The 14,810-nt window shown below is 48.2% G+C and overlaps 1 protein-coding gene across 2 annotated transcripts in view; it reads left to right on the forward strand.

Annotated features, from left to right (window-relative positions):
* BCORL1 (BCL6 corepressor like 1) overlaps window positions 1–14,810 on the forward strand; it is a gene marked incomplete at its 5' end in the record, with an annotated part of 46,383 nt that overhangs the window by 14,197 nt on the left and 17,376 nt on the right. The window contains 5 exons of one of the 2 annotated variants that reach the window (XM_081081145.1): window positions 462–542; window positions 2,344–2,733; window positions 7,078–7,301; window positions 11,501–11,722; window positions 14,471–14,637. In XM_081081145.1, coding sequence (XP_080937271.1) covers window positions 462–542; window positions 2,344–2,733; window positions 7,078–7,301; window positions 11,501–11,722; window positions 14,471–14,637 — 1,084 coding nt within the window. The remainder of the gene's footprint in view (window positions 1–461; window positions 543–2,343; window positions 2,734–7,077; window positions 7,302–11,500; window positions 11,723–14,470; window positions 14,638–14,810) is intronic. The other variant, XM_081081146.1, reaches the window with a different exon arrangement.

The raw sequence follows: 14,810 nt of genomic DNA on the forward strand, positions 1-14,810 counted from the left end.
CTTTTGTAGTCTGTTCTTATATAGCAGTTTTTCTCTGTCTGCCGCTTCCTGCTCCCCTCTTCCTGCCTTGCTCAGTCCTCTAAGATTCATTGAGGTTACCCTTCTCTGGGACTTGCTCCAGCTCTGTGAGAACTTCGTGGAGGTGCAGCAGCCGCAGAGTCATACAGGCAGCCTGGCCTTCTCCTTTCTGGCATGCTGGTGAATCTATTCGATGCACTGCCTTTTTTTGGTGTCAGCAGAAATGACCCAACTCCCAGGTTTTCAAAACCACCAGGAAATGCTCCTTCTCGAAAAGAGATACGTAGGTGATAGCAGCCTAACGGGAGCTGATAACTGAAACCAGGGGAAACATACACCCTCCCTTGATTTTCCCACCTGAGCCACTCAGGGGGTCTTCCCGTGTCCTTAGACTCTGACTGTGATATTTCTGCCTTCTGCCCCGAAACCACACATCACTTCAGGTTCCTTGGAGAAGAAAGCAAAGAGCAGTTTCCGTGACTTCATCCCTGTGGTTCTGAGCACCCGGACGCGCAGTCAGTCTGGTGAGTGAGTGCGAGGCTGTGGTCCATCTTGGCACTGCCAAGAGAGAGAGAAATCTAGCCGAGTGATTTTGACATTGGCCCAGTTGGAGATTTGGGAATTTGATTCACTGTGCCAAGGTGCCCAGCTCCTGGTGGAGACGAGAGAGCCTAGGGTGGGGATGGGTGGGGGGATTGCCCAAGTTGTGAGGAATATTTACTTAGATTTTCATAACAGGGATTTGACACCTCTTGTTGGCAGCCAATGGTAGAAAACGGAAAGGCCTGTGCCACTTAGGCAAACTGGCTCTACCGCAAGCTTTGGCATCTCATGATTATTGGGGCCAAGCTTGGATACAGACATTTAGCCCTAACCCTAACTCTGGTTCACCCAAATTTTTATGCAAAGTGGATAGATTGGGGAAGCAGGGCCCAGTGTAAGCTCAGTTATCTGACATTCTATTAACTGACACTTCAGCACATGGAGAGCACAGTGGTAATTGGGACTCATAATGACAGCCTGAAGCCTCACAAAATCCTGAAGTGTCCTCTGAATCATTGAAGAAGGCTTACATTGCTACCAGCCCCATTTTCGCATTAAACACATTATACTGCATTTGATTCTTTAGAAATTGGTGATCCTGTGTGATCTCTATGGTGATTCTGTATTATCCAGAATATTAGATTAACCAGAACACTTTGTTCCCTGGCTGATCTGTATAATGGCAAGTTTGCTGGATATTTGCTGTCTTTAAGTGGTGTGACTACTTGAAGCTTTGGTCAAGGGCTGCTCTGTTTGCCTCGAACCATTTCTTTCTTCTGCTTACCTCACTTGGCTTTGGAGATGGTTGAGTTAATAGCCGGGCCTTGGGAGAAAGAGGGTGGTGTCTCAGATCTGCTTCTGAGGGAGATGTCAGATCCCCTGTAGTGCTAAACTGGGCCAATTTAGGATTATACTTTTGTTGTTAGCAGAATTGAAGGAAGGAGTGGGGAGGAAAATGGCCTCTTGGCAAGATGGCAGAAGAGGGTAGGGAAGAAACCATCGTCCTGGGGTGGTGAGGAGAGGAGGGGGATATGCTTTGCCAGAGGTGTAGAACAGCTGCAGTGGAATAGGGGGAGGTACCGGGGAGAAAGCTCCACCCCTGGACTCTTGCCACTCAATAGGAGGTGGGGTCAACATAAGGGAAGAGGGACTGGCTGAGGAGCATTTGGGCGGGACTAACCCAGGCCAGTGCCACAGGAAAGGAACTCCTTCTTGCTTCGCTTTTCCTGAGACCCTTCTTTTGTGAAGACCCAGATCTGCTTCTTTAGGGTGGCTCTATCAGTGAGATTGGTGGTCACATAGTAAGCAGGGGCGGGGGACCCCATGCCAGTCTGCCCTCCCTCACTCTCTTCTAAATCCTAATTTCCCAAGGGGCAAGGACCTGTGGCCCTCTCCTGCTCCTCACAAAATGCTTGGCACCTTGTAAGCACTAAGTAAGAGTTTGTGGAATAAAATAAAGTGGCAACATGGATGAGGAAGGGTGTGTGGTTTGGATACTCAATAGCTGTGTGATATATTAGACTCTGTAAAGCGCTTATGGGCAAATCATCTCCTTTGAGCCTCCAAACAGTCCTGTAAGATCTTTAAGGCAGAGAACAGTATCCCCGTTTCATAGATGAGGAAACAGAAGTGAAGGAACCTTCCTACAGCATACAGCTAATAACTGCCAGAGCCTGAACTTGAACCCAGACATTCAGATTTCTAATGCAGGACACTTGCTTCAACACCATGCTTTGTCCTTTGAAGAGATACCTGACCACCTTCTGTATGTCCTGTCTACAGGAAGCATCTGTAGCTCCTTTGCTGGAATGGCAGACAGTGACATGGGAAGCCAGGAAGTCTTCCCCACAGAGGAGGAAGAGGAGGTGACCCCCATCCCAGCTAAGCGTCGGAAGGTGAGAAAGACCCAACGGGACACCCAGTATCGCAGCCACCACGCCCAGGATAAGACTCTGCTGAGCCAGGGCCGTAGGCACCTGTGGAGAGCCCGAGAAATGCCCTGGAGGACAGAGGCTGCCCGGCAAATGTGGGACACCAATGAGGAGGAGGAGGAAGATGAGGAGGAGGGTCTGGTGAAGAGGAAGAAACGGAGACGACAGAAGAACCGAAAATATCAGACTGGGGAGTACTTGACCGAGCAAGAAGAAGAACAGCGGCGGAAAGGGAGAGCTGGTAAGGCTGGCCAGGGGGTGCTGCCCCAGTGAGCTGCTGTCACCCAAGCCACAATGACTTTAGCTTCTGGGCGCCCTCTGCCTTTTCTATACCTGCCAAAGACCTCTGCACCCATAGAAACCTGGTGCTATGAGCCTCAGCTGCCAGAGGGGTCATTTTTTAAAAAATATATATATATATTTTTTATTGGTTTCAGAGAGGAAGGGAAAGGGAGAGAGAGATAGAAACAATGATGAGAGAGAACCATCAATCAGCTGCCTCCTGCATGCCGCCCACTGGGGATCAAACCTGCAACTGGGCATGTGCCCTGACCAGGACTTGAACTGTGACCTCTTGGTTCACAGATTGTTGCTCAACCACTGAGCCATGCTGGCCGAGTGAGGGGGTCATTTTTTAAAAATATATATTTATTGATTTTAGGGGGGAAGGGAGAGGGAGAGAGAGATAGAAACATCAGTGATGAGAGAGAATCATTGATTGGCTGTTTCTTGCATGCCCCCTACTGGGGATCAAGCCTGCAACCTGGGCATGTGCCCTGAGTTGAACCATTATTTCCTGGTGCATAGGTCGATGGTCAACCACTGAACCACACTGGCCGGACCAGAGGGGGTCATTTAACACTAGTCATAGGTTTTGGCTTGGGGTTGAAATTGAATGAGTTTGGACTAATCTACAGGTGAGCTGAGGATACATAGGCCCAAACTCTTCAATTTGTTATAAAAGTCTGAATCTATGGTCAAGGCCACAGTGACATCCTGGCATGGTACAACTCAATACCAGGGAATTCTCTGGTTGGCTTGAGGGACTTGGGTTTTTTGGGAGGCTGGGCTCTCTCACCTAGAAACTTGGGTTCAGGAAGGAGGAAGGCATTAATTGGCTTTTCTGGGATGTCTCCAGCTCCTAAACTAAAATAAAGTACAATGGTTTTCTCAACTCAACAGAATAACTTAAAGTAGAAATAGGCATAACTTTGCTTTCTCCCTTAAAGCCACAAAGGCTATTAAGAGGCAGCGTGAAGCCATAGTCAGTTGCTCAGTGGTTAGAACATCGGTCCATAGACTGAAAGGTCGTGGGTTTGATTCCGGTCAAGGGCACTTAGCTTGGTTGCAGGTTCAATCCGCAGCCCTCGTCCAGGTGTATGTAAGAAGCAACTAAAAAATGTATTTCTCTCACATTGATGTTTCTGTCTCTCCCCCTCCCTTCCACTCTCTCTACAAATCAAAAAAAAAAATATCCTTGGGTGAGGATTAATAAAACAAAACAAGAAAAGAGGCAGGGTGAAGCTTTGAGGTGACCGAGGTGGCATTATTTTGTTGGACCCGAGTTGGACCCAAGGAGAAAAGCAGGTTTTCTTTGGCCATGTCAGATGCTATAATATGTAATCACGAAGGCACAGCCTGTCACCTAGCTAATATCAGTATGTTTCACTAAGTAATGTTCAGGAGCATTCCTATAATGGATTTCTAGATGAGCAAAACACACATCTCTGGGCTCAAAAATAACACCTCTATCTCTCACTCACTCTCTTTCTCTGACCTCTGCCCTTGAAGCAACAATTGGTTGTCTCCTGTGATGTATTCATCCTGAGCTGCTGGCAAATATCTGCAGTTTCCTGATTAGCAAAAACTGAATAACCGCACACTCAGCCGGTAGTAGATACTGGGCTTGTTATAATGCAAAGAAGGCTAAACTTCATTTCCAGCTCTGTTTAAATAGAGACATATATGATACCGATCCCTACACTAATGAGAGTAATTGAGCTAATTTTCATCAACTATGTGAGACAGCAGGGATAGTTTTCCCTTTTTTCTGTCAGAGCCATAATGGATTGGTCAGGAATGAGTTATCAAGCTGTTGGCCTCAGCCACTTGTGTTCGGAGGAAGAGGAGCTTTGGTAGCACCAGTCTTCTCTAATGAGGGCTAGTTCCCTAGAAACTTGGAAACTTCTTATTGAATTTATGGGCTTTTGAAACCAGAAGATCCTTCAAGGTTGCCTGGTCCAGTTTTCCATTCAATACAGAGATCTCCACAGCACTCTTGGCAGGTAGCCTTTCCTTAAACAGCTCCAGGAGCATGGAGAACACTGCTTAGCAAGGCCTCCTATTTGACTTGGGGGCAGCTCCAGTTGTTGGAAACTAGGTCATTCTCCCTCCATGTGTGTGTCTAAGCGTTTTCAGTTGAGGAAGTTGGCTTTGGTATATGGCCTGGTCACCTTCCTCCAGATCTGGTAGTGACCTTCATGAAGGAATTTCTTGGCAAACATCTCTCTTCTCAAAAAACTCTGATCCCTCCTATTACTACTACCCACCTTTCAGGTGGACATCAGAGAGTCAGGCAGAGTCCAAACTAGACAGGTTACCTGACTCCCGTCAGAGCTTCATGACCTTTTCTTTGGTTCTGGGCTTGTGTTATTCCCTTCTTCACCAACAGAAGGGAGAGGAAGAGCTACTCCAACTCCCACACCCACTACCTCCACTCTCCGTTCCTTTCTGTGTTACCAGGAAGCCCTCGCTCCACCACAACTGTATAAATTCCAGAGCCTGCCCTGGTCTAGGTAACGGGGTAGGGGCTGCTGCCTTTTTGTGGCCTTGAATGCTGTAATATGGCTACCCCATGTTTTCTGAGGTCCTCACAAGGCACGTTCTGTCCCTTCCTCTTTTTGCCTCAGCTCAAACTTGTTGCGTTAAAATCCCTGGTTTAGAATATTTTGATCGGAAGTGCCATTACAACCCATCTAGTACAGCAGTTCTTGGACGAGTTTGGGGACCCACTAGTGCAGCAGTTCTCAACCTGTGGGTCGCGACCCCTTTGGCGGTCGAACGACCCTTTCACAGGGGTCGCCTAAGACCATCCTGCATATCAGATATTTACATTACAATTCATAACAGTAGCAACATTACAGTTATGAAGTAGCAACGAAAATAATTTTATGGTTGGGTCACAACATGAGGAACTGTATTTAAAGGGCCAGAAGGTTGAGAACCACTGCACTAGTGGGTTGGGACTAGTTAGGAGAAAGTGGTAGTGTGACTTCTGGCCTTCTAAAAGCTTTGCATAACCTACAGTCAATTCCTCATACTGTAATGATGGCTCCCACATCTGGTCTGCCCTTGGTGATGCCACATGTGAGAGCACGTGGCCAGGTCCAGGGAGGCGAGTTGAGAACTCTTGGATCTTGGCAACCCCCTCATTTTACAAATTGGAGAAACCAAGGCTGCAGCTATACATTTGACAGGCATGCTGATCTTGTGCCATGTACTAGGTAGGCATGGTGGTCAGGCTTATGGGGGCAATAACACATGGGCATGGCCCTATGTAAAGAGCTTACACTTAAATAATATGATAATGATGCCTTACTCTTTCTAACACTTTGTAAAGGGGTTTTGCATTTGTTACCTCATTTGATTCTTATATTAGTCCTATGATGTGGATTATATTCTCCTCATTTTACATGCATAGAAATGAGGTTTGGGGAGGTTATGACTTGTCTCCAGCCAGTCACACAGCTAGTGGCGTGACCAAGCCATGTAACACTAATAATAGCTAAGAGATAAGGGTAAACCCCGTCTATCCCTTCTACATGTGAGGTTTAGGACTGACCTGGGTGATGAGACTCTTGGTAATGGGGTTCCCAGTGCCAATCAGGGATCTCTGCTCTGGAGTTGGAACCAGTTGTAAGAAATTAGGAAGTGCTTTGTTCAGTGAGCTGTGGGTAGAATTAGAGATGTTACCCAGTCTGTTCCAGTAACTTGATTTCCACCTCAGGGGGCAGCATGTTTCTGTGATTGTCCACCGGTTGAGTCCCAATGGCACTTTCTGGTTTTAGGGAGTTTCTGTGGCTTTGATCTTTCTGTCCTCAGAGAGTGACCAACAGGGCAATCAGGTGGGTAGAGTTGAGGCTATGAAGGAAGTCTCCCACCATTTACTCCCCACTCTAGTATGCTTCATACTTCACTTCAGCAGAGCTTCTAAATTTGTTTTCCTATTGGAATGGAGAAAGAGGCAAGGGGGATAGGGAGAAAGCTGAAAAGGAAGTTCTGACTTGCTTTGGGCTTTGGGGAAATCTTTTAAAAATGACCCTCATTTTGGGGACAGACACATGAGTCTCCCCCTCCTGGCAGTGCTGGGAGTTGTCACCTGCTTGTAGAGGAGGGACTGACATTGAAATAGAGTGTCCATTTGTGAAGTAGTTCGTGGAATTGTCAGCACCAATACAGGTAGATAATTACACAAGTTTGTACTGAGAGTCTCACCTCCAAATTCCTCTGATTCATGTTGGAGGAAGGCTTGATTTTCTGTGTTCTATTTCCCTGACATTCCTTCTTTCCTCTTTCGTGCCTTCAGATTTAAAGGCCCGTAAGCAGAAGACTTCGTCCCAAAGTTCGGAGCACCACCTCAGGAACAGGAACCTTCTCTTGCCCAACAAAGCCCAAGGGATCTCGGATTCACCAAATGGTTTTCTCCCAAATAACCTGGAGGAGCCAACCTGCCTTGAAAATTCAGAAAAGCCATCAGGAAAACGAAAGTGCAAGACCAAGCACATGGTGAACGTCTCAGAAGAGGCAAAGGTATGTTGCTAGCTACGGGGAGTTGTGGGAGAGGGGAGTAGGCTAGGGTTGCAGGCTTTCCAGAGGCAACTCTGTCAACAGTTCTCTGAGTGAGACAGTGAGTGAGTGAATGAGTGAATGGATCACATTAACCTATATTTATTAAAGTATTTTAAACTAGTTCTAGAAGCATTCAGGGGAGGATTTGAAGTTAGAGCTGACTATAAGCATTTGCAAAGTATAGGGTTTGGCTCATGATGGCTTTTCCTCCACAAGCCTTGGATCGCTTTTGAGTTAAGGAAGAGTTAAAGAATATGGCAGCCTGAATAGCTTGTTAACATCCAATCAAGAAGCTTTTGTCTGCGCTTAACTCACTGGGAAATCAATCAGGGAGATTTCTGAGTTAATCAAGGTAGCAAATGGGAGCAAGGTAGTTAATGTCTAGAGACAAAGGTTGCTAAAGAGTGGGACTGAAGGAATTCCACTTGGGTCCCTTTATAGCCACCCATCCCCACACTCACTATCCAGTCCAAAAGGAGCAGGTAAGTGGGCACTCATCATTCAGTAGCCAGGCAAACATTCTAGAAACCCTGTTTAAAATTGACATCTCTTGACATCTCTTTTGGGTCTGATGTTAACGACATAGTTGTTAGGTTCCACATTATACAATTTGAAAAAATCACAGTTCTCATCATGGGTGAGCTATACATTTGAGAGAAGTGAAAGTTTGGGTTCAAATGTGTACTCGTAATATGTGTTCATCATTGCCAACAACAAAAATACGCGCATATTGGGCTTTTTATGGTGGTTGTGCTTCTTCTTGCTCTTTCCAGCTCCCAAGCAGGGGTCCCTGCGGGGCACTGGCAAAAGGTGGGAGACTAGGTGCTCGTTTGCCCCCCCTTCTTCCCCATTCTGGAATCTGGTTCCAGCTCAGATGAGGTACTCAAATGTAATTTATTATCTTTAAAAATAGAGATGAGCCCTAGCCAGTTTTGCTCAGTGGATAGAGCATTGGCCTGCGGACTGCAGAGTCCTGAGTTTGATTCCGGTCAAGGGCACATGCCCAGGTTGCAGGCTCCATGGGCTGTGCAGGAGGCAGCCGATCAATGACTCTCTCTCATCATTGATGTTTCTCTCTCTCCCTCTCCCTTCCTCTCTGAAATCAATAAAAATATATTTAAAAAAGAAGAGATGATACTCCTTCCATCTCACAAGGGTGTTTAGGGGAACAAAGGAGGAAGTATGTCTGTTAAAGGCTTTCATCATCCTAAAGTGCTTTCTGAGTTGGTGTACATCCTTGAGCGTTAGCCTAGGCAAGAATGAGGGGACAGCCCTAGCTGGTTTGGCTCAGTGGGTAGAGTGTTAATCTGCGGACTGAAGAGTCCCAGGCTCAATTCAGGTCAAGGGCACTTACCTGAGTTGCACATGTCTCTCTCACATCGATGTTTCTATCTGTCTCTCCTCGTCCCTTCTACTCTCTTTAAAAATGAATGGAAAAATATCCTTGGGTGAGGATTAACAAAAACAAAATAAAACAAAAACAATGAGGGGTCAGAGGTACAGAGTAGCAAGGGAGCAATGACCATTCCCTGCAACCCCCAGAGGGCTGAGGGGTGGGAGTTCTGGGGGGAAGGACAGGAAAGTCAGGTCTGTGCTGAGTGCTCCATTCACACAATGGCTCTCAATTCTCACAGTGACTCTTGGAGGTAGGCGCTGCTATCTTCTTTATAATTAGGAAACTGAGGCTCTTGGAAGTTAAGGGACTTGTGCAAGGTTACTTTGGGGTCCTAAATGACAATTAGTTCATGAGGCAGGCCAGGCTGCCTACTGGAGCCCCACCCCTAGCCCCACCCATCCTGCTCTTTGCATATGCCTCCACCCTGTGAATGGATGGCTGCTCCTCTATCCAGGAGTCACTGGGGGAGGGGAAGGCCAGGGAGGGCAACACTGCAACCCTGAGCAGTTTTGGCAAAGGTGGGAGTCACTCTCCCTTCTCCCAGCTCTTCCAACATTGAGATGGCCTTGTCCCACACAAAGGTGACCAGCTGCCTCACATACTGGAGCACATGCTGATACTTCTGTCTGGTTATTCTGCTTGGCGGTGTGTCCACTGAAATGTTCCTCCCAGAGAGGTTTTGTCCGTCACGGGGCCTCACTTTCTCCCTCACACCTTTCTTTCTCTCCCATTCACCACCACCTACTCCAGTTGCCCCCATGGCAAGGGGCTTTGTAGTGGGAAACAAGGTAGGGGGTTGTGGGGGACACGCCTGCAACACTGAAGCTGGGGCATTGGCCATAGGCTTTTTCTCACAGGGGATCTGAGCCAGGATGGAAGGGGGAGGGGGAGGTGACTCCCATTTACTCTTGTTCCTCCCCGTCTAAGGCAGCCTTCCTTGTCTCTGGGAACTCTGGCCCCTAGAAAGAGAGTTACCCTTTGGCGCCTATCTTCGCTTAGCAAAAACCTGGGCCCTTTACCCAGCATCCTCCAGTACTGCCATTATACACCACTGTCCTCCTGGCAGCAGAGCAGCATTCTACTCAGAACTAGTGCCTTCCTGCTAGTGATTGTATCTCTCTGCCCCTTTGGGAAGAGGATGGATAGCGGCTCATGTTGTCTTGGGATTTACCAGGGGAAACAAATGCCCTGGCCCTCCTTTCCTGGCTTCATGTCTTTCTAGGCAACTTTTCTGGCTGCCCAGGGCTTGGCAGATGGCTCAAGTCAACAAATATTTGTTGCAACTACGTGCCCAGCCCTGAGTTAAACACTATAAGGAACAAAAGAGAAGATGACAGTATAAACCCTGCTTTCAAGGAGCTTAAAACTTAGAAGGGGAGGCCAGACTTGCCCATGGCTTCCTCCCAGAACGAGTGATCCAAAAGAGAGCAAGGAGAAGCCACATTGTCTTTTACGACCAAGCCTTGGAGGTCACATATCATCATCTGAGCAATCTCCTGTTAGCTACATAAGGTTAGCCCTATCCAGTGTGGGAGGAGGCTATGCAACAGCATGAATATCAGGAAGTGGGGATCATCAGGGGCCGTCTTGGAGCCTGATGAGGGTACAGTCTGCCCTCTGCCTCCCAATGATTCATGTCCCTCCCACGTGCCAGACACACTCACCTGGCATGGGCCTTTCCCAAGGACCTTCAAAGTCTCAACTAAACATGGCATCAGCTTCAAATTTAGAATCTCATAGTCTAACTGAGGTCCAGGTTCAGATGAGGCTTCTTGGGTCTGGTTCCTTGAATGCAGCTCCTGGAGCACAGTTCTTCTCAATACGAAGACCCCTGAATTAAGGAGACAAGTTACTTGTCTCCATAGATGCAATACACCATGGTGGGACAGGCATGGGAACTTACTCTAGACATTCCAGTTCAAATGGGAGGAAAAAGGAGACACGGGAGTCATTCATAAAGAAAGGACTCTAATGTTTTGTGAGCACCCACCCTGTGCATAGTTCTGGAGCCTCTTGTTCATGATTTCAAAGACCCTGCAGGGGAGAGAGTGGGGGTCAGAGAGTTGGGGCTTTGCAGCTAGTAGATGACAGAGGCAGAATTCAAACCCAGAATTGCCTGAATCCCAAGCCTGAGGCCTTCCACCACTCCAGGTGGGCATGAGTGTGACCTGGGGACAGGTATGGTAGAAGATGGGGAAAGCCTGGTGAAGGTTAGATGTGGGGGAAGGTTTTTGCAACAAGAGTGAAGGCTTTCACAAAGGCTTTAGTCAAAGTTAGTTGTCTCTGCTCATCTTTACTCTCAGAGTTTGCTTCTGCTTATAGCAGTGGTTCTCAACCTTCTGGCCCTTTAAATACAGTTCCTCATGTTGTGACCCAACCATAAAATTATTTTCGTTGCTACTTCATAACTGTAATGTTGCTACTGTTACAAATTGTAATGTAAATATCTGATATGCAGGATGGTCTTAGGTGACCCCTGTGAAAGGGTCGTTCGACCGCCAAAGGGGTCGTGACCCACAGGTTGAGAACCGCTGGCTCATAGGGATGATGTATACAAACCTCTATGAATGGAGATTGGGACAGGTTACAGAAGGCATGCAGAGTGCTTGAGAGAAGCTGAGATGTCCCCTCAATCTCTGATGTCCAATCCCTTCGTCCTTCCTTGGTTTGTGTGGTTGAGGATTTGAGCCCCCTTAGCATCTGCTCTCTGGGTAGAAGTGAATGGGAACCTGTGCTGACCCAGGACTACATCGCTGCTTTCCAGGGCAAAGGACGTTGGAACCAGCAGAAGACACGATCTCCCAAGACCCCCACCTCAGTGAAAGCCACGGAACTGTGCACACCCTCTAAGTGCCGAAGTGCCAGCCTAGAGGAGGCCTCAGAGCCCCCAGCAGCCCTGCAGATCCCCCCAGAGGCACGTCGGCTCATTGTGAACAAAAACGCGGGCGAGACCCTCCTGCAACGGGCAGCACGTCTTGGCTATAAGGTAAGGAGCATCCGGCTGCAGGACACAATTGCCCTAGCATCTGGAGGAAACCCTCCCGTTGGCTCTTCTGTGGCCTGGGCAGCGCTTTGTTTGGGGCTTGAACCTGGCTGGCCTCCTTGTTGTGAATGCAAGCTTATTTGAATGGCACCTTAGAATGAACATAACTGAAATGGTAACACAATATTATGCAATACATTTCTAGGCCAGAAATGGTTTTGAGGGGGTTATGTTTTCTTGAATTACCTTGTGCAGTGGCTCCCGCACTCAGAGGAAGAGGAGTGATCATAGAGTAGGTCCCCCCTTTTTTTAGGTTTCTGATGCCTATAACCAACTCTTTTAAAATATCTTTCTATCGCCCTGACCAGTTTGGCTCAGTGGATAGAGCGTCAGCCTGCGGACTGAAGGGTCCCAGGTTCGATTCCGGTCAAGGACATGTACCTTGGTTGTGGGCACATCCCCAGTAGGGGGTGTGCAGGAGGCAGCTGATCGATGTTTCTCTCTCATTGATGTTTCTAACTCTATCCCTCTCCCTTCCTCTCTGTGGAAAAATCAATAAAATATATTTAAAAAAATAAAATAAAATATCTTTTTATTGATTTCAGAGAGGAAGGGAGAGGGAGAGAAAGATAGAAAGATCAATCATGAGAGAGAATCATTGATTGGCTGCCTCCTTCATGCCCCCTACTGGGGACTGAGCTTGCAACCCAGGCATAAACCCTGACTGGGAATCGATCCATGACCTCCTGGTTCATAGGTTGATGTTCAATCACTGAGCTACACAGGCCAGGCTGTAACCAACTCATTTAATGGCTATCGCACTCCCAGTGTCTCACTGGCAAGCTACGATCTTTCTTGAGCACCTAGTGTAGGGGCCTGGAGAACTGCCAAGGCAGATCTAAAGAGAAAACGATGAGCAACCCTTGCCCTCAAGATTAATTTTCTTTAACCTGGGGCCAAACCGCAAACAGGAAACTGCAGGAAAACTAACCAGGACAGGGCCAGAGCGGTAGGGCAGCCTGTCACAGGAGGGAGAGAGGGGTAGTCTGAGGCCAGGGAGAGAGGCGAACATCTGCAGTGGTTAGGAGAGTCGGGGGCCTCTTGTTCCCTGGGGCACAAGCAGGAGGCAGTACCCCTGAGGCAGCATCCCCAATGCAGGCACACGTGCTCATGTGCACACTTGTTCACTTACTCTACCGGCCATCCTGTGAGCTAGCTGTCAATCAGTATGGCTGAGCAGGCCATTTTCACCAGGGCCTGGGAAGGTTGATAATGGGCCCCTGGTAAGTGCTGTGGTCTCTTCCCTCAGAAGGTGGCTTGCCTCTCCCTTCCACTCAGCTTATTCACCAGCTTTATCCCAGACTAGTTAAGGTGCTTCTGGGCCTGGAGTTCTGCTTCTGATCCTGTCATCTCAGCCCAGGGAAGCTAATAATTACTACCTGGACAAATGACCACACTGGATTATACTCAGAACAGTCTTTGTTGTTGTTGTTGTTAATCCTTACTGGAGGATATTTTCCCCATTGATTTTTAGAGAGAGTGGAAGGGATGGGGAGACACAGAGAGAAAAACATCAATGTGAGAGAGACACATTGGTTGGTTGTCCCCCGACTGGTGCCGGGGATTGAGCCTGCAACTGAGGTATGTGCTCTTGACCGGAATCAAACCTGGGACCCTTCAGTCTGCAGGCTGACACTCTATCCACTGAGCCAAACCGACTAGGGCAAGGAACAGTCTTGATTAGGGGAGGGCTGAGATAAGCATCCACGTATAGTACTTAAAATGATGAAAACCAGCACCCACGGGTAGTACTTAAACCAATTCTTTCTTCCTTGCTCTCGAATTGCCAGCAGAGGCTACGCTTGTCACCACATGTCTCATTGCCCTTGCAAAGCACCAGACTAGGGAACCAGTGCTCAGGGAGTCGAGGCCTGAGGGTATGGGCTCTGGGTGGGTAGGTGAGCCTCTCTGAGGCTTTCACCACAACAACCCACACCCAGATGAGTGTTGTTGGTCATGAGAAATGCCTCCCCATTGGTGAGGAAACAGTCCAGAGCTGAGGCCCTGGTGATGGCCGCTCAGGGCTGACTTTGTTGTTGTTGTTTTTTTCTTTTTCTGTTAATCCTCACTTGAGGATATTTTTCTATTGACTTTTATAGAGAGTGGAAGGGATGGGGAGAGACAGAGAGAAACATCAATGTGAGAGAGACACTTCTATTAGTTGCCTCCTGCACATGCCCCGACCAAGGCTGGGAATCGAGCCTGCAACAGCGGTACCTGCCCTTGATCAGAATTGAACCCAGGACCCTTCAGTCTATGAGCTGACACTCTATCTACTAAGCCAAACTGGCTAGGGCAGGGCTAACTTTTTAAAAAAATATATATTTTATTGACTTTTTACAAAGAGGAAGGGAGAGGGGATAGAGAGAAACATCAATGAGAGAGAAACATTGATCAGCTGCCTCCTGCACACCTCCTACTGGGGATGTGCCTGCAACCAAGGTACATGCCCTTGACCGGAATCGAACCTGGGACCCTTGCATCTGCAGGCCGATGCTCTATCCACTGAGCCAAACTGGTTAGGGCAGGGCTAACTTTCTTGACAAAAGATATTGAGACTCGCCTGTTGGTCCCCAGAATAAAGGGCAGGCTCTGAGACTCTCCCAGACATTTGGAGAGCTTCGAACCTAACTGGGGTGGTTTCAAGAATTAGGCCACTTTTTGCTCATGGAGCTATCCTTGTCCCCACAGGACGTTGTTCTCTACTGCCTCCAGAAAGACAGTGAGGATGTGAATCACCGCGACAACGCCGGCTACACAGCCCTGCATGAGGCCTGCTCCCGGGGCTGGACCGAAATTCTGAACATCCTGCTGAAACATGGGGCCAATGTGAACTGCAGTGCGCAGGATGGCACCAGGCACGCTCCCCCCCCCCCCCGCTCCCTGTCACTCCCACCCTCCCCCAGCTCAGCTCCAGTCTAGACCTTTGCAGCATGCCAGGCTGCCAGGCTGCGAGTTGCACAGAGGCCTTGTCAGGGGGGGTTTTAGGAAGAGATCTGCAGACTGCAGGGGGGACCGGATTAGGGCAGAG

The sequence above is a fragment of the Myotis nattereri genome (assembly GCF_964212035.1).
Source record: "Myotis nattereri genome assembly, chromosome: X".
Classification (NCBI taxonomy): Eukaryota; Metazoa; Chordata; class Mammalia; order Chiroptera; family Vespertilionidae; genus Myotis; species Myotis nattereri.